The 18,731-nt window shown below is 50.8% G+C and overlaps 1 protein-coding gene across 1 annotated transcript; it reads left to right on the top strand.

Moving 5' to 3' along the window:
• Positions 1 to 1,336: 1,336 nt before the first annotated feature.
• Positions 1,337 to 18,721, top strand: XRCC1 (X-ray repair cross complementing 1). Its single transcript, XM_053267588.1, has 17 exons — positions 1,337 to 1,493; positions 2,398 to 2,490; positions 2,773 to 2,880; positions 3,758 to 3,916; positions 4,287 to 4,367; positions 4,457 to 4,574; positions 5,326 to 5,447; positions 5,884 to 6,007; positions 7,628 to 7,853; positions 8,751 to 8,867; positions 9,110 to 9,203; positions 9,966 to 10,161; positions 11,078 to 11,132; positions 12,405 to 12,550; positions 14,577 to 14,667; positions 15,008 to 15,083; positions 15,709 to 18,721. Exons 1-17 carry the CDS (start codon positions 1,443 to 1,445, stop codon positions 15,820 to 15,822), a joined length of 1,971 nt encoding a protein of 656 aa, XP_053123563.1. The 5' UTR covers positions 1,337 to 1,442; the 3' UTR covers positions 15,823 to 18,721.
• The last annotated feature ends 10 nt before the right edge of the window (positions 18,722 to 18,731 follow it).

Raw genomic sequence — 18,731 nt, 5'->3', positions numbered from 1 at the left:
AGTGAGGGAGCTAATGATGAAAATAGAGAGGGGTGGAGCTGGGGGCCCCTCAGAAGCTGGGGGCCCCATGTGCTTTGAACCCATCTGCTCAATTATAGCTACACACCCTTTCTTCTACCTCTGCACCTCCATTTTTCATCCTTCTGGTCCAGTACTTGATTATGTACCTGTCCTCAACCACACCTTAAGGTTCTGCCTCTTGATCCCCATCTACCTAGAAATTAAGAACATAAGAAGTGTCTTGCTGAATCAGGCTCAGGGCCTATCTAGTCCAGCATCTTGTTTCCCACTGTGGCCCACGAGATACCTCCGGGAAGCCCTGAGAGGAGAAGGGAACCACAACACGGCAAGACTTTTGTCTTTCTCAGTAAACTTGTTCAAGACCACCAGGAAGAGCCCTGAGAGGGCGAAGGAACAGGCAGTGCCTCTACACTTTGGTCCTTTGTCAACTTGTTCAGATTCTTCGGCCTCTCTAATAAAGCCCTTTTCATTATGCTCTAATGTGATATGCTCTGTGGCTGGATCAAAGGTAGAAAATGAGTCACATGGCACAGGGGTGGCTCGAAATATTGTGATGCCTGGGGCGAGTTGCCAGATGCTGCTTTGTCCCATGGTCCTGCTGGGGGTCAGTCCGTTTTCTAAACCAACCCTTCTGAGCTTGAAAAGTGCATTGTGGCTTGGCAAGAGGAGAGATGGCAAGAAACCTCCTTTCCCTTATGCTCCTTCCAAACTTTTCAAGGAGTGTGAGGAGCAGGGGCTGAGCTACTGTATAACTGGGAAGACGGGTTCAGAGAACCCGAGTCGCCCGGTTCCTGAGCCCCGCCTGGCTCGTCCCTTCCTCCTCCCCATGTTCTTTGTTCTCTCCCCCAGAAAGAAAATAGGGAAGAAGGGGTGAGCCCTTTCCGAGCAAGTCAGCCAAAGTTTGAAGAGAGTTGGGTCAGAAGTCAAGGAGAGAGAGCGCACCATCCTATGCATGTTTACTCTGAATCAAGTTCCTGTGTAGTCAATGGCATCACTTCCCTGTAAGTGTATTTGGGATGGTGGCCCTAAGGTCGCAACCTCAGGGCCCCTGAGTACTCTGAAGAAGGGCAAGGCTGGAATCAAAGGCAGAAGAGGATCTCTCCATTGATTTCTACAGGCAGATTTCACCACCAAACAACAACAACAACAACAAAAAGGGTTTCCCAAAGTAAACCATTTGTGCGAGTCTGACTCTCTTGTATTTAAAAGGCTACGCTCTTGAACGCATAGCTCAGAAGTACGCATGCGTCACCAATCGGCTTGAGCCCCTGCGCAGACGCGCCGGGAGGACTAGCAGGTGGAGAAAACCATAGGCGTGAGCCGCGTTCGTGAGTATAGAGCGGCTGCGTAGAGCCAATGCTTCCGGGTGGCGTGTGGAGTTTTGTTGCCGGGTTACGGCGGTGACAGAAACTGGCGGGGAGATGCCGGAGATCGCGATCCGACATGTGGTGTCTGCGAGCAGCTCAGACACGGTGCGGACGGGGTTGGACGAGCCTGTGCCCGCCTTGCTGGGCCCGCCTTCCCTCATGGGCGGGGCGGGGCAGGGGGAGGGAGAAACCACTCCGTGGGGGGCTGGAAGAAACCATTTGTGTTATGGGGCGGGGGGCGGAATGGGAGGGCATCTGCGATGTGCGGAATGTGGCGGAAGAGCCCATTCTGAATGAGATGCGGGGGGGAGAAGCGCACTGAGCGGGGGTTCTCAACCCTGGGTCCCCAGATGTTGTGGGGGGGTACAACTCCCATCAGCCTCAGCCACAATGGCCAGAGGTGGGCATGATGGGAGTTGTTGTTATTATTATTTATTTATATATTTATTTAACATATCTTAATACCGCCCAAAGCACAGGTTCTCTGGGCGGTTTGCAAAATAACAAAAACAACCAATTAAAAAGATTGGCACATTTCAATTCTGGGAGTTGTGGTCAACAACACCTGGAAATCCCTGTGAGAGAGAACACTGGGGTGGGGCTGGGGGACGGGAATGATGGGAGGAGGAACATAGGCAGCTGCCATATACTGAGTTGGACCATTGGTCCATCTAGCTCAGTGATGTCTACCCACACTGGCAGCGGCTTCTCCAAGGCTGCAGGCAGGAATCTCTCTCAGCCCTCTCTTGGAGATGCTGCCAGGGAGGGAACTTGAAACCTTCAGCTCTTCCCAGAGCAGCTCCATCCCCTGAGGGGAAGATCTTGCAGTGCTCACACTTCGTCTCCCATTCATATGCAACCAGGGCAGACCCTGCTTAGCTAAGGGGACCAGTCATGCTTGCTTCCACAAGACCAGCTCTCCTCTCCTACCACTGAGATAGAGCCCCATTCCCTTTCTTGCTAGATGCTTTCTCTCTGACCACCTCTCCTTTCTCTCTCTAACCCCCAGACTCACTGCGCCGAGAACCTGCTCAAGGCTGACACCTACCGCAAGTGGAAAGCTGCCCAGCCCGGAGAGAAGCAAGTCTCTGTCATATTACAGGTGAATTTTTGGCAATCGTGTGGCTGTCTTCATATTTGAAAATGGCCCCCAGTAGCACGCACAGTTGCTGTAAAGCCAGAGTCAAGAAGGGCTTCCTTGGCTGATCGCTCTCACTGGTTGACGCGTGGGGTCGGTTTCTCATGCGTACGAGCAATTGTGACTCCATCGTGTTTGTGGTCTGCATCTGGTTTGACTGAGCATGCACAATGCAGCTTGTGCTTGTAGAATGACCCTTCTGCGTTGTGCCTCATCCTTGGCTGAGACTCTCTTTTCTCCCTACAGTTTGAGAAAGAGGAGCAAATCCACAGCATTGACATTGGCAATGAAGGCTCGGCGTTCGTGGAAGTGCTGGCCGGCAGCTCTGCTTCCTCCAGCGAACAGAACTATGAGGTGAGGCGCGAGGGGTGGGGGTGGGGGGCTGAACAGGGTGGTGTCCAATATTCCCTCTAACAGAAAATCCCATATGTTCTTGACTACAACTCCCAGCATCCTCAGCGAAAGCCTGTTGTAGCTAGGAATTCTGGGAGCTGTAGTCAACAACACCTGGGATTCGCTCTTACAGGGAACAGGTGTCTGGGGGCCTCTTTCCTAGCTTGGCTTAGAAACGGCCTCCTCTCGCAAAAGTCGATGCTTCCCTCTTGGGAGATTCAGGGTGATCTCTTGGTCACTCTTGCTTGCGAATCAGGCAGGAAACGATCCCATGATCCGGGGCCTCCAGATCTCCCTGAACTACAACTCCCATCATCCCCAGCCACAATAAATTGTAGCTGGGGGTGATGGGAATTGTAGTTCATCAACATCTGGAGGGTTGGGAACCCCTGCCCTAGGGCATTTCCTGCTTCTTTCTGAACTGCACAAAATGGCAAGCGGCATTCGCGGCCCTTGGAATACCTTCAGCTCTTGCCTGTGGGCTTCCCAGCGGCATCTGGTGGGCCACCCTGTGAAACAGGATGCTGGACTAGAGAGGCCTTGGGCCTGATCCAGCAGGGCTGTTATTCTGTTCTTAAAGTTTCTCAAATGCTGTGGTAGCAAAAAGGGGGGGAAGTGAGTTGGTGGGGGAGAGTCCCTTCAAAGTCTATTTCTCCCAAATTTCTCATTCCTGATGGTGGCCAGGTGAGTGTTTAAAGACATCACTGGTCTTTCCACAGCCCTACCTGGAGATGCCAGGCCTCACACCTGGGGCCTCCTGCATGCAAAGCCGGAGCGATGCCTCTGCGCCCTGGCCCCTCCCAGACCACGATCTCTACCACTGCCCCTCCTTTCCCAGGTGCTGCTGGTCACATCCTCCTTCATGTCCCCCTCGGAGAGCAAGAGCGGCACCAACTTGAACCGGGTCCGTATGTTTGGCTCAGACAAGCTGGTGAAGGCCACAGCCGAGAGGAAGTGGGACCGGGTGAAAATTGTCTGCACGCAGCCTTATACCAAGGTTTGTATTAGATGGCCTAAGCAGACAGGATAGGAAGGAGTGCTTCTTCAGACTTCCTAGATCTTCTACTGTAGGAGTTTCCAACATCGGTTCCCCAGGTGCCACAGGCTGCTGTGGCCGAGGATGATGGGAGTTGTAGTCAATGCTATCTGGGGATAGTATGTAGTCCAGTAATATCTGGGAGCTGGGGAGGGAAATGATTCATCGGACTTCCTGGATCATCTTGAGCAGGAGTTTCCAACTTTGGGTCCCCAGATGGCCGTGGGCTGCTGTGGCTGAGGATGATGGGAGTTGTAGTCCAATACTCTCTGGGGATCCAAGGTTGGGATGGGAACCCCTGCTCTACAGAGTCACTTTTGTCTCTCCACAGTCCTTGGCATATGGCCTTTCCTTTGTGAAGTTCCACTCACCTCCAGAGAACAATGAGATCCATTCCAAAACAGCTTCCCCGGTGAGTATCCCAGTGCTGGGATGTAGGTCTCCTTCTGCATTGTACAGTAACGCCTTGACTGATTTTCAGTCCTCCTCTTCCCGCTGCAGAAGGTCACCAAGCTGGGCCAGTTCAAGGTGAAGGATGACGACAACGGGGCCAGCTCTTTAAAACCTGGTGCTCTCTTCTTCAGCCGTGCCAGCAAACCCCTGGTCTCTCCAGTGAAAGGTATCTGGGAAACCGGGGCATCTATAGGCAAGAGGGGTCCTGACAGACCTCGCACCCCACCCCACCCCCCACAACTGGCCCAGTTTAACTGAATGGAGTGGAATGTTTGCAGGCTCAGAGGGCAGTTAACAGACAACCAGGTGGGTAGAGCTAGTGGCACTTGGTGGTGGTGGTGGTGGGCGGAAGGAGGGCTTGAACAGAAAGTGGAAAACCTTTCAGCTTGAAGAATACTCCTTCAAGACAGTTGCACCCCTCTGCTTCTGAGGGGGAAAGGTGCCTAACATTTTCATCGACCTCAGTCACAGGCTCAGGTAACACATGCACACCAGGGATTTACTGCAACATTTTCTTGTAATGCAATCCATACTTGCATTAGAAATATAAAATCATACTCATAGGCCCAAGTCAGTGTCCATAAGCATGACAGCCAACAATTTCCATGCACATCATGGCAGGTTCTCAAACTTGGGTCCCCCAGATGATGATGGACGACAACTCCCATCATCCCTGCCATGGCTGCTGTGGCAGGGGGTGCTGGGATACGTAGTCCAGAGACATCTGTGGATCCATGTTTGTGTGGTCTAGCAAGTTAGCATCAGTGGAGCAGAGAGGTGAGCTTTGTACGCCCTGGCCCTGGATTGGGGTTTGCGGTCCTTAAGTGCAAAAAACAAGCTCTCCCACTGCCTGCACGTGTGAATATCCTGTATAACCTGCCACGTCGGTGGTGATGGAGATGAAATTGTCCTTGCAGCCTCTCAGAACGACCAGCCTTCACCGAGCTATGCCGCTGCCTCGCTGCAAACCAGCATGTCCTGTTCCCCTGACCCTTCGCCATCACCTGCGGAAAAACCCTCCACCAAACCTTCTCCCAAGGTAAAAGCTGGATGCAGTGCGAATAGGCTGGATGCCCCCTTTCATCTGTGAGTGAGGCCCACAAATTTTGGCCATCCATACCATACCAGGGGATGAATGCTCATAGTGATGCTTGGCAGTGTCTACCCCCCCAGGGATAGAACATAGGAGGTCATTCACACAATCAAAAACTGTGCTCTACCAGACTATGTGAATGACCTCTTGGTCTAACTTCTACTGAGTCAGACCACTGGTCCACCTAGCTCAGTATTGTCCACTGACCGGAAGTGGCTTCTCGAAGCATCCTGCAGATACACCCCATCCCAGAATCAACTGCATCTCTCCTCCAAGTATTTCAAATGGAGCGACTTGGGTACCAAAGCAGTGAGGTACCAAAGCCACACCCATATTGAAAGGGGTCATAGGCAGTAATCTCCGAGTTTCCTCCTCCTTGCAGGAGCCCACCCCAGTCAAACGGAAGTTTGAATTCAGCAAGGAAAATCCTGGCCTCTCATCTGCAGCCAAGAAGCTTGATCCCGAAACTTCTCGCCCTGCAAACCCACCCCTCAAGAAACACAAAGGTACACGTGAAAGAGGGTTGTCTTGAGAAGGGAACTCTGGGCTTTTGTTCCGGAACTTTTGTGGACTTGTTTCCCAGAATGGCATGAATTCTGCAAGTTAAGAAGTTTTTCATTCGTTCTCTTGTCTTGCTTACATCTGGGCATGGAAAGGAGTCAAGAAATATTTGGGGGAAAGGGCCAGTCTTGTGGTAGCGAGCATGAATTGTCCCCTTAGCTTAGCAGGGTCCGCCCTGGTTGCATATGAATGGGAGACTTGATGTGTGAGCACTGTAAGAGATTCCCCTTCTTAGGGGATGGAGCCACTCTGGAAAGAGCAGAAGGTTCCAAGTTCCCTCCCTGGCAGCATCTCCAAGATAGGGCTGAGAGAGGCTCCTGCCTGCAACCTTGGAGAAGCCGCTACCAGTCTGTGAAGGCAATACTGAGCTAGATAGACCAGTGGTCTGACTCTGTAGAAGGCAGCTTTGTATGGTATGGAGAGGACTGAAGCTCCTGGCTTCAGGAGTCCCAGTCCTTCCCTCCCATGCCCTCTTTCTGGTTTGTGGTTGTCTAGCATAGGGATTCTCAATGTTGGGTCCCCAGATGTTATTGGACTTCAGCTCCCACAATCCCCAGCCCCAGTAGCCTTTAGCTGGGGATTATGGGAGCTGAAGTCCAATAACATCTGGGGATCCAATGTTGAGAATCCCTGGTCTAGCAGGTCTTCTCCTCATGATTTCAAGAAGGAAGCACATAGGAGGAGAAACAGCACAGCAACAGCAACTAGAGAAGAAAGCAGGAACAGTGCACTGATGCTTTATTAGAAACATAGGTCCCGATGCGTCTTGAGCTGGTATACCTTTTCTTCAGCAAGAAATATTTATATTTCACTTTTCAACAAAAGTTTCCAAAGTGGTTTACGTAGAGAAATAATAAATAAGATGGCTCCCTGTCCCCAAAAGGCTCACAGTCTAAAAAGAAACACAAGATAGACACCAGCAACCGTCACTGGAGGTCCTGTGCTGGGGGTGGAGAGGGCCAGTTACTCTCCCTCTGCTAAATAAAGAGAATCCCCAAGTTTAAAAGGTCCCTCTTTGCCCAGTTCTTCAGGGGAAGACCTTCGTAAAACGGAATGCACAGCTTCTCACAAGCTTCTAGCAGTAACCAGAAACAAGCTAGTAGCTTGTGAGAAGTTGTACATCCTGTTTTATGACCTTCTTCCCCTGAAGAAGAGGGTTACCACCTCGAACACGCTGGGCTTTCCCCCCCTAATAAACCATCAGTGAACCGTTCCTGCTTTCTTCTCTAGTTCCATGTGATTTCAAGGCTCTTTCCACCTCCATAAAGACTAGAAACTTGCTGGAAAATGAAAGTTGAGGTTCTCAGGGTGCTGTTTATCAGATTGCACTTGCGCAGTGCACTTTTGGAATTGTGGATTATGCTACTCTGGGAATGAACGCTCCCTGGCTTCTTCTCATGTTGCCTAGTTCTAGGGTCTTCTATCGAGCATTAAGGGATGGAGAAATCTGTCATTTTGATTTTAATCAACTTTTTCTGTTTGTTTCTATGAAAGAATGATGGCTGATTTTGTCCCTCCTCTCCTCTCCCAGAATAATCTTTTTCTTGGTTGTCCTCCATTTCCAGCTTCCCCCTCAGCGCCGCCTCCCTCAAAAATGCCACCTTCCAAGAAGCTTCCACAAACGCAGTCTTCAGAGGGGCCCACAGATGCATCTTTCCAACATCTCCTTCAGGGCACCGTCTTTGTGCTGAGCGGCTTCCAGAACCCCTTCCGTTCGGAGCTGCGAGACAAAGCCCTGGAGATGGGGGCCAAGTACCGACCGGACTGGACCCCTGACAGCACTCACCTCATGTAGGTGCCCTGCAAACCACTAGGCCTTGCTGCCCCTCCTCAGGTTTTTTGTGTGTTTTTCCTTGTAGATTTTAAACCTGTACAAACTTCATACAAGGATTAACTGGGTCCCAGAAGGATGCAGTTAATTGAAAATAATAGTATAAAGGTATGGTTGATTAACAAAGCAGAAATACAGTGGACAATCAAAATTTGGCTTCTGCCTTCTTCTGGTAACACCAGAGCAGCTGAAGAAGGTGGAAGCTAAAACGTCTTGCCCGTTTATATTTCTGTTTTGTCAATCAACAATACATTTATCTATCTATCTATTTATCTATCTATAAATAAAATTTTATTTATATGAGGTAGGTTAGGCTGAGAGATACATGACTGGCCCAGAGTCACCCAGTGAGTTTCATGGTTGAATGGAGACTTGAACTTGAGTCTTCCTGGTCCTGGTCCAACACTCTAACCACTATGCTATGCTGGCTCTGTAAAAGAAAGGCACTGATGCAACCCCCTCCTGAACAAAATTCCCTAATAAAGTAATACTTTTATCTACATGAATCCAATACTAGGTTTTTCCCAAGTTCTTTGATGTTAGAAATGAGGGGCTCATCTTTAATTCAGAGGCCTCTTCCGTTTGGGTAAATGTATGTATAACCTTATTAAACCTCTGTTCTTTAAGGGGCTTGTCTTAAATTTAGAGTCGTCTTGTATTCAGGAAAATATAGGTGCTGACCCAAAGGAGCCAGATTCTATGCGGGTTTGCTCAAAAATAGGTTCTGGTGGGTTCAGTGGGATTTAATTTCAGCTTAACCCGTCTGGCCTTGATTTCCTGGTTGTGGTGTCTGCTGGCTTCATAGATGATTGCATGTAACTGCACAGTGAATGCCTCCCTCTGCTGCCTCCTCCTAGCTGTGCCTTTGCCAACACCCCCAAATACAGCCAGGTGAAAGGGCTCGGGGGCATCATAGTGCGCAAGGAGTGGATCCTGGACTGCCACCGCACGCGGCGACGCCTGCCCTGCAAACGGTAATTGGGGGTGGGTGGGGGCAGGAACAGATGGAGAGGGTTCTTGGTGCGCAGGGTTCAGGAAACCCACTAGTCTACTTGTCTGTGGCAAGTGAAAAATGATGCCTGACAAGTGTGTGGGGGGGGGAAGATCCTGACAAATAATTAACTTAACTAATTGCTGGTTTCAAGGATGCCGCCCTGGACGGGAGGTTTGGTTTCAGCTGCCTCTGGGGTTACATTTTATGCATTGCCTTTGCCAGTTACCTGATGGACAGCCAAGAATCCTCCAGCAGTGAAGAGGAGAGCGAAGAAGAAACCCCTACCCGCCACCACAAACCCCCTGCTCATCGACAGGTAATTTGTATCCCAGCTCCAATGAGGCTAGCCAGGGCTCTGGGGACCTTCTGTGTTTTCAGCGGGGTTGCTGTTAGAAACATTGGGAGCTGCTATATACTGAGTCAGACCATCGGTCCATCTAGCTCAGTATAATCTGCACAGACTGGCAGCAGCTTCTCCAAGATTGCAGGCTGGAGTCTCTCAGACCTCTCTTGGAGATGCTAGACAGGGAACTTGGAACCTTCTGCCTGCAAGTATGTAGATGCTCTTCCCAGGGCGGCCCCATCCTCCAAGGGGAATATCTTCCAGTGCTCACATCTAGTCTCCCATTCAAATGCCAACCAGGGCAAACTCTGCTTAGCAAAGGGGACAAGTCATGCTTGAAGACCAACTCTCCTCCTCCTACATGTCCGGTGTGTTGCCCCACTGACCCCGATCAAATCTGTTCTTTTAAAAACAAACAGAAGTCTTTTTGACATCCAAGGATGCCAGATTCCATGCTGAGAACCGGAGTTTTGCATCCTGTATATGTCTTCAGTGCAAATGGGAGTGCTTTCTACTGCTGGTGGTAATGGGAAGGGGCAACGTATCATCGGATATACATGAAGTCAGACCATTGCGCCATCTAGCGGAGAATTGTCTGTTCTGACTGGCAGTGGCTTTTCCAGGGGCCAGCCCTAACTGGACATGCCAGGAATTGAACCTGGGGCCTTTGGCATGTGGGACACGTGCTTGCCCCTTCCCCAACACAGCCCTGTTAAGTGGGCCCTTATTTTGCAGAAAGCCAGTCTGCCCAGCTCCAACCACAAGCTCAAGATGCCTGCGAACCCCAAAGCAGCACGGACCGTGCAGAGGAAGGGGTCCTCGGAAGAAGAGGAGGAGGAGCCCTCCACGTCCCGGAATACCAGCATCCACAACAACTCACAGGCGCCAGCGGCTGACTCGGTGGCTTCCAGCAACGACGAGGGTCCCTCAGGTAAGGCTGCGTAGCCCTTGGTTCTAGTGTGTTGAAGAAAGCGAGCTTCATGTAAAGACTTCCCCATAAGTCTTTACATAAAGATTGTCTGGCCGGATCGGGCCGAACGTGGGAAGCTGCTTTATACCGAGTCAGACCCATAGGAACAGAGGCAGCTGCCATATACTGAGTCAGACCCTTGCTCCATCTAGCTCAGTATTGTCTACCACAGACTGACAGCAGCTTCTCCAAGGTTGTAGGCAGGGGTCTCTCTCAGCCCTCTCTTGGAGATGCCAGGGAGGGAACTTGGAGCCTCAGATGCTCTTCCCAGAGCGGCCCCATCCCCTAAGGGGAATATCTTCCAGTGCTCACATGTGGTCTCCCATTCAAATTCCAACCAGGGCAGACCCTGCTTAGCAACAGAGACAATTCATGCTGGCTACCACAAGACCAGCTCTCCTCCTCCCTTGGTCCGCCTAGCTGAGTATTGTCTACAGGGCTGTTCAACATGGGCCCTCCTGCAGATGTTGGCCTACAACACCCATAATCCCTGGCTATTGGCCACTGTGGCTGGGGATTATGGGAGTTGTAGTCCAAAAACACTGTTTAAATGTTAATGTGTGTTTATCAATTATGATTTTTTATTTTTTTAATGAATTTTAAATGTTTTATGTTTTATATTATGTTTTAATTCTGTACTTCCTAGAGATTACGCTGTTAAGCGATATATACATTCAATAAATAAATAAATAAATTAAGTAAGTTGGAGGGCCTAAGTTGAGCAGGCCTGGTCCACACTGACTGGCAGCAGCTCTCCAAGTCTCTCCCAGTCCTACCTGGAGATGCTGCCCGGGGTTGAACTCAAGGCCTTCTGCATGCAAGCAAGGTGACTCAATTCCCCTCTCCTTCTCCCACCCCTTCCCCTACCCTCTTCCAGGCGTTCAAGACAACGGGGAAGAGGGCTCTGGCGACACAGACGATGAGCTGAGGAGGTTAGTGAAGTGACGGCTGTTGGGGTCGGTCCCTTCTGTGAGGCACGACCCTGAGGGGATGAGAGAAGAGCTAAAAAGGAACCAGGCCTTCTCTCAGGGTTGCTTGCTGCTGCTCCTTCAGTGGTAGAGATTCTCCAAGAGTGGGTGGCTCCTCCCACTTGCTTTGGAGGTGGGGCTATGCAAATGAGTCTCTGCTGGGTTCCGCCTCCCCTTCAGTGGGAGGAGCCTCTCCCCGTTCCTGCCCTTCGGAGCAGCAGGGCTTCCACTGAGCTCCGGCTTTGGGGACTTCTTGTGTTTGTGCCTGTGGTGCTGACAGTTGTATAAGAGCATATTGAGCTGTCTTTATCGCTAGCCGGATCATTGGTCTCTGTAGCCCAGGGGTTCTCAAACTTGGTTGCCCAGATAACGTTGGTCTACAGCTCTCATCATCCATTGGGGGGGAAAGGGTTAAGATGCCCCCTGCTCATCATTCCCCGGTGCCAGCTTTCTGCTTTACATCTGCTACCCCTGCTAAATGAGCAAAGAGGCACTTTTTAAAAGTGGTGGTTCTCTTTATTTAGCAGGGGGAGAGCAACCGGCCCTATCCGTCCCCAGCACAGCATCCCTCCAGTGGCTGTTCTGGTGTCCATTTCGTATTTCTTTTTTAGATTGTGAGCCCTTTCGGGGCAGGCAGCCACTTTATTTATTTAATTTGTTTATTTATACCTATGTAAACTGCTTTGGAACTTTTGTTGAAAAGAGGTATATTAATATTCACCATATTTGTATTGCATCTCCACAGCAGTATTCTGTAACACACACGTCCCACATGGAAGCTCTTCATGCAGACCGAAGGTCTCAAACTGCGGCCGTCCAGCAGTTGTTGGACTACAACTCCCATCATCCCCAGTCACAATGGCCGATAGCCAGAGCTGATGGGAGTTGCCTCAACATCTCTGGCAACATCTGCAGGAGGGCCGCAGTTTGAGACCCTTGATGTTGACCAGGGTTGCTCAACTTCAGCCCTCCTGTGGAAGTTGGCCTACAGCTCCCATAATCCTTGGCTATTGGCCACTGTGGCTGGGGATTATGGGAGTTGTAGTCCAAACAGAGCTGGGTGGGGCTGAAGTTGAGCAGGCCTGATGTCAACTTTCTGGGTCTCCTAAGCCTTTGTCGGAAATTGTCGGTGTGCATTTTCGTCTCACTTGTTTGGCGGCTGCAAGCGGGATGAGGTCTCTGGTGAAGGGAGAACCTGCTCCACCTGCCGCTGACTTGGTTTCCCCCTGGCTGTAGAGTGGAGGAGGAACACCGCAAAAAGCAGCAAGGAGGCCGGAAACCTGCCCCAGAACCGGATGACGATCCTTACGGCGGCTCCACCGACGAGAACACAGACGTTGAGGAAAAGGCAGAGCCTGATCACCCGATCCCTGAGTTGCCAGGTGGGTCAGGACGGATGAGATGCAAGCTGTAATCAGCAGGTCAATCAGCTGAAGAACTCGTTGATTTCTCGTGGAGGTTAAATGTGGACCAGCAGGACTAAGAGTTAAAGGCACGCTTGTTTTGCTTACTTTATTGAAGCAATATCAGTGCTTGCATATTACTGCAAACCGGGCCTGCTCAACTTAAGCCCCCCAGCTCTTTCTGGACTACAACTCCCATAATCTGCAGCCACAGCGGCCAATAGAGAGGGATTATGGGAGTTGTAGGCCAACATCTGAGCCACCTAATGGCGCAGTAGGAAATGACTTGCCTAGCAAGCATGAGGTTGCCGGTTTGAATCCCCGCTGGTACCTATATCGGGCAGCAGCGATATAGGAAGATGCTGAAAGGCATCTTCTCATACTGCGTGGGAGGAGGCCATGGTCAGCCCCTCCTGTATTCTACCAAAGACAACCACAGGGCTCTGTGGGCACCAGGAGTCGAAAGCAACTCGACGGCACACTTTACCTTTAGGCCAACATCTGCAAGAGGGTCAAAGTTGGGAGGGCAAATGCTTAAAGATGGCCTTCCTTCCTAACATTGCGAGAGCGTAAGTCGTCTCATTTAATTGTAAGTCGCCTCATTCTTTTAAATATCTCCCTAAGGCCCCTCAGTCAAGGTTGTGTTGATGTGCATGTGCAATGCTTGGATTGAATAAAAGGCAGGTGATACATAACTGAAAATGTTTTCAGTGGTGGAGGGAGGCCCTGATTCAGTGGCACTTTACTGGCTTGCGTGCAGAAGAGCCCCGGTTGAATCCTTAACGTTGCAGGTAAAGCTGGGAAAGACCCCACTCTGAAGCCCTGGATTGCTGCTGTCCGTCTGAGTAGATAATACAGAGCGAGATGGGCCCATAGTTTGACTGGAGATGAAGTTGCTTCATGTACGAGAGCCCCCTTCTTCCCCGGCTCCGACAGTGGCTCATTGGTATTCAGGCAGGTGCCGTCTGGGAAGGTGACCCTGGGGGAGAATGGTGCATTGGCACTTACCTGAAGGGTCATTCTCCTCGGTGTTAGGGAGGGCATCCTCTTGAGTGACGGGTTGATCCTATCACTGAAGAAGAGACGCTCCCTGACTGAGGGAGAATGGTGCTTTGGCACTTACCTGAAGGGTCATTTTCCTCAGGGAGGGCATCCTCTTGAGTGAGGGGTTGATCCGCCCACTCAAGAGGAGACGCTCCCAGACTGAGAGGGAATGGGTTACGTAGGAAGCTGCCTTCTACTGAGTCAGACTACTGGCCGCCTTAGCTCAGGGTTGCCTACTCTGACTGGCAGCAGCTCCTCTGGGTATCAGCTTGGGGTTTTCCCCACCGATTCAGTTTGCAAACTTCTATATGCAAAGCGCCCCTAAGGTGGCGCAGCGGGGTAGCATCTTGCCTAGGGAGCAAGAGGCTGTTAGTTCGAATCCCCGCTGGTTTGTACATTTATAGTTGCCTATATTGGGCAACTAAGTGCTGGAGGCGGCTGCTCACTTTAGTGACCATGGCAAAAGCATCATGTCAGACTGCACGGGAGGAGGCAGTGGTAAAGCCAGTGCGATCCTTTCCCCCCAGTCGTAAGACAGGGGCTTGTTTGCCCCAGAGCAGGGCTGCTCAGCTTCGGCCCTCCAGCTGTTTTTGGACTACAACTCCCATAATCCCCAGCCATAATCAGTAGCCAGGGATTGTGGGAATTGTAGGCCAACATCTCATGCAGTAGAGCAAGGGTCTCCAACCTCTGTGGTGCTCCAGATGTGGCTGGACTACAATTCCCATCACCCCCAGCTACAATTTGATTGTGGCTGGGGATGATGGGAGTTGTAGTTCAGCCACAGCTTGAGTAGCACAGGTTGGGAACCCCTTCACTAGAGCTTGGGGGTTTCCATCTCGATCTGCTCTGTGCAGCTGATGCTTGGAGATTCCAGGGTTAATTTATGGGGTGCTATTTGGGGTGTCAGACTTCATTCTTTTCTTTCCTTTCTTTTGGCTAACTTCACCCTCCTCACCAGACTTATTTGGGGGCAAACACTTCTTCCTTTATGGCGAATTCCCGTCTCAGGAGCGACGCCTCTTGAATCGCTTCATCACGGCTTTTAATGGGTGAGTTTTGCATTCCAAAGCGATTACAATACATGCCTGTCCCGGTCTTGGCTGTGTGCCGAGCCGGAGTTCTGGTAGCCAAAGGACGGGTGCTTAGGGACCTGCACAACTCCTGGCCCCTTCTATATCTGTTTAGTCCATCCAAACGTATGTATGTTTGTCTTGTTCCATTTTAGGAACATTAGGAAGCTGCCATATACTGAGTCAGACCACTGGTCCGACAGAAATGTAAAATAAATGAATAAAGCCAGTACTAGCGCGCAGATGTGCTGCACGGGTACAGCTAGTAAAATAAATAAATACAAGTAATAACAAGGGAATGCTTCTCTTCGGCTTGCAGGGAAGTGGAGGACTACATGAACGAGCGGGTCAACTATGTGATCACCGCTCAAGAGTGGGACGACACTTTTGAAGAGGTGAGTTCCCCTGCCCGCCGGATAGCGCTGTCTTGGTCAGGTGGCCCAGGGCTTCTCAAGCCCTGGCCTTCTGTCCTCTTGGGTGGCCCCTAGCAAAAAATATGGGAGGTCTCTTCCAGTTTCAACCGTGCCAACTACAGAGTTGCTGAGCAATGAACTTAGCACATATGCAGAGTTTTCAGGTGCTTGATGCTTCACTCTCTCCTTAGGCCAACCTCGGAATGCAGGCCAGAGGGCCTTGTAAAGGGGATTCCCAGATGTCCTTGACTACAGCTCCCATCATCCCCAGCCAAAGATTGTTGCAGCCTGGAGATGCTGGGAGCTGTCGTCACACCATCAGGGAGTCTCTGTTACAGGGAATGCTGATGCAGGCCCGAATTCTGTGGCTCGCCTGGGGCGGTTTAGTGATTCCGTGGCCGAGGTGAGGTGTGAGAGCTTTGAACAGTTTTGCTGCTTCTGTTGGAAAGCTGTAAATCAGTATGAACACTAATCATGGGGAAGGAGACAATCTCCACTTGAATGCTGATGCTGGGACGCCCCACCCTTTTTGAGTGATCTGGCTCCATCTTTGGAAGGGGCCAGAGAACGCCACTAAAGTGCTCGGCCTCTTTCGCTCCCGCCGCAGGCTCTGAACGAGAACGCCAACCTCTCCTTCGTGCGCCCCCGCTGGGTCTACAACTGCAACGAGCGGCAGAAGCTGATCCCCCACCAGCCCTACGTCGTGGTGCCACGAGTATAGGACAACCTCCCTGCAGGCTCCCGTCTGTATATAACATGTACTCTCTCCGGAGCAAGCTGTCCCCTCTGCCTCTGGGCCATTTGACGCAATGCTCTGTTGCTGCGGTGACCGAGTGGGGGCTCTCCAGCTGTTTCTGGACTACAACTCCCATCACCCCCACCTCAGTATGGCATGGCAGGGGGTGATGGGAGTTGTAGTCCAGCAACAGCTGGAGAGCCTCCGCTTGGTCACTCCTGCTCAGTTGTTTCCCTTTGGAATTCTCAGTGTAGTGTCAAGGGCCTGATCCACCCTGGCGCGCGCTCTCTCTCTCTCTCTCTCTCTCTCTCACACACACACACACACACACACACACACACACACACACACACTCTTGTACAAATTTGATGAAATTTGGCTTCTCATCACGGAAGTTGATTTTTATTTTTTATTTTTAATGTTTGAAATGTTTTCCCTTAGAGGAGCATAGTCCGTGGGATGCTCAGGGTGTTTTCCAGCAGAGAACATTGATTCCTGATTCATTTTGTTTTAATTTACTGGTGAAGCATCCAGGAATCCGTTCACACATTAGGTCTTTATTTTACAGACAGGGGCTTTGTTCCTGCATCTGTATACACCGCTAAAGACATGAAGCGGGCCTGGATGGAATCCCAAGCCCGTCTTTACCATTTGGGGTTTCCCGTGTCTGTGTGTGTTACCCATCGGTACATTCCACTTTTCCATATTTGTGGAAACACCGGAGGGGAATGGTGTCCAAGCCTGTGGCTAACACCCACTCCTGAGTTGTGTCCACACATTACATGCTCCCATTTAAGCTTGTGTGGACATGCTCCCGCTATATACTCCTCCCCTTAAGATCTGTAGTCCAAGTCCTTTAGGCAGAGCGAACAGTTCCGCTTCGGACCGCAGCGTTTTTCTGCTGCCCCCCGTGGAGAGTTACCTGCTGGTTCCACGCACCCCTCTTTCTTGCCATCTGCCCTGCTAGTTTTATGTCTTTAAAAAAAAAAATCCTGTCCCTGTAATAGTAGCCACTTAGGGTGGATGCCCTACACAGGGGCCAAGCACTCTAAAGGGAATCCTTGGCTGTGGTGGCGCAGTTCTATTTTTTCTTAATCGTGAGAACACGGCATTGAATGAATACAGTATTTAGCATTGCTGGCGGAAGGGAGGGGGAAGCAGCCGTGGCCGTTACGCTGGATGATGCATGTGCTGCCTAATATTCAAGGGCTTGAATTGGGTGTGAATTACTATTATCATCATCATCATCATTGCTGCCAGACGTTCAGCACAGTGTGACGCCGACGTTAGGGGGCTTCTGGGCACATGGGAGTCGCTCTTCACGGCGTTGTGCAAGAATGCCCTTGCTCCCTTGCAACATTACTCTGTGCTGAATGTTGGCTACTCCCTGCGAACTCTACCTGTAGAAAGCAGAAGACACTTAACTAATTTAACTGGACTGGTCCATTTCAGCAGGGTCCTCTCTCCACTACATTGTTTTCCTGTCCTCCCTCTTATCTGGGCAAAGCAGGCTGTCTCTCGCCTCTGGAGGGAAATGATAGCAGCTTTCCAGCCAAACCTCCCTAGGAGGAAAGTGCTTTGCTGGATGGTCCCTGCTTCAAAGTGACTCTGCCCTCCCCACCTTCTTACTGGCTGTGAACTGGACTGAGAGGCCTTGAATTATCTACCTCGTTTTTACAGCCAACTTCCTCTCGCCTGCCCCACTGATTGGTGCTACCTTCAGCGTTAGGGATCAAGCCAGCAACCCCTTCACTCTCTTCTTCACGTCTGTTCACCCCCGCCAAGGAATTAATTCCTCCTGGGAACTCTCTGGCTTTTGGGGAGGTGCAGATGTCAGGTGCTGTCCTTCTCTCCAGCAAGTTAGTTTCAGTCCCGACCAGTGTCCCCGAATTCCCAGATGATGATGTTGACTACAACTCCCAGAATCCCCAGCCGCAATGGCCTTTGCTGGGGTTGGGGATTATGGGAGTTGTGGTCAACATCTGAGACTCCCTGTTAGAGGGAGCACTGGTCCTTACACCCTTAAATTTCTTAATTTTGCTGCTGAAACAAGAGACAAAGCTGCAGAAGCTTCCTCTGCCCCTTCCCCACCCTGTCCTGTAGGGCACACCTGGAATTTCTTATTGCAGTTGGTGGGTGGGGAAAAATTAGGCAAGAGAAGCCACTACTACTGCCTTGACTTCTGCTTCACCAAGAAATCCAGAGGTGTGGGGGGATGTCTGGGCTGCAGCCTGACAGCCCCTTGGAATACAGCGGGGTTTCTCAAACTTGGGCCCCCAGATGTTAGACTACAACTCTCATCACCCCTTGCCACAACAGTACTGAGGATGATGGGAATTGTAGTCCAACATCTGGGGGCCCATGTTTGAGAACCCCTGGATCAGCTTTCCTCCAGAGAGGGGATGCTATAACTCTAGCTGATTGTTTGCCCGATCTTTGCCTACACTGAGATACCTTGGGACATTATGATGTCCTTCCAAGTGTCTGATTAATCCAGGACTAATGGAGGGTGGGATGCCCCAAAGGGGAGGTGAGATTGGGGCAGGGAGGAAAGAGGTGTCATCTTTTAAATAAGCTAGTGTGGCTTCTACTCAGAATAATTGTAGTTTTATTTGTACTGAGAATCCACACCGACCCCTTGCAGCAGGGGGAGGGAGAGAGGGAAGTCCTTAAACCAGATCACGTTTGTACCGCAGCTCCTGGGGCTCAGGACTCAAGGGCTGACACTTTTCTATAAATTGTACCCATGACCCAGTGCAGTTCTGCCTGGGTGGCCAGAAATGCCGAGGATGGCCCAGGGCAAACCTCCTTTGGGGGCTTTATTCATGTCTTCTTTTTCTCCTATCTGGTTTGTTTTTTTAAAATAAAGCATTATAAAACATGACCCAAGACTT

This window comes from Hemicordylus capensis, chromosome 7, assembly GCF_027244095.1.
Source record: "Hemicordylus capensis ecotype Gifberg chromosome 7, rHemCap1.1.pri, whole genome shotgun sequence".
Classification (NCBI taxonomy): Eukaryota; Metazoa; Chordata; class Lepidosauria; order Squamata; family Cordylidae; genus Hemicordylus; species Hemicordylus capensis.
Note: the sequence above shows the minus strand (reverse complement) of the source record. Positions and strands in the feature narration are given on the sequence as shown.

What these genes read in the sequence shown, in the direction of transcription:
- XRCC1 (XM_053267588.1), top strand. Translation starts at nt 1,443, where the DNA reads ATGCCGGAGATCGCGATCCGACATGTGGTGTCTGCGAGCAGCTCAGAC. An exon ending in CGACGCCTGCCCTGCAAACG is followed by an intron (nt 8,868 to 9,109) that starts GTAATTGGGGGT and finishes TGCCTTTGCCAG; the next exon opens with TTACCTGATGGACAGCCAAG. An exon ending in GGGACGACACTTTTGAAGAG is followed by an intron (nt 15,084 to 15,708) that starts GTGAGTTCCCCT and finishes CTCCCGCCGCAG; the next exon opens with GCTCTGAACGAGAACGCCAA.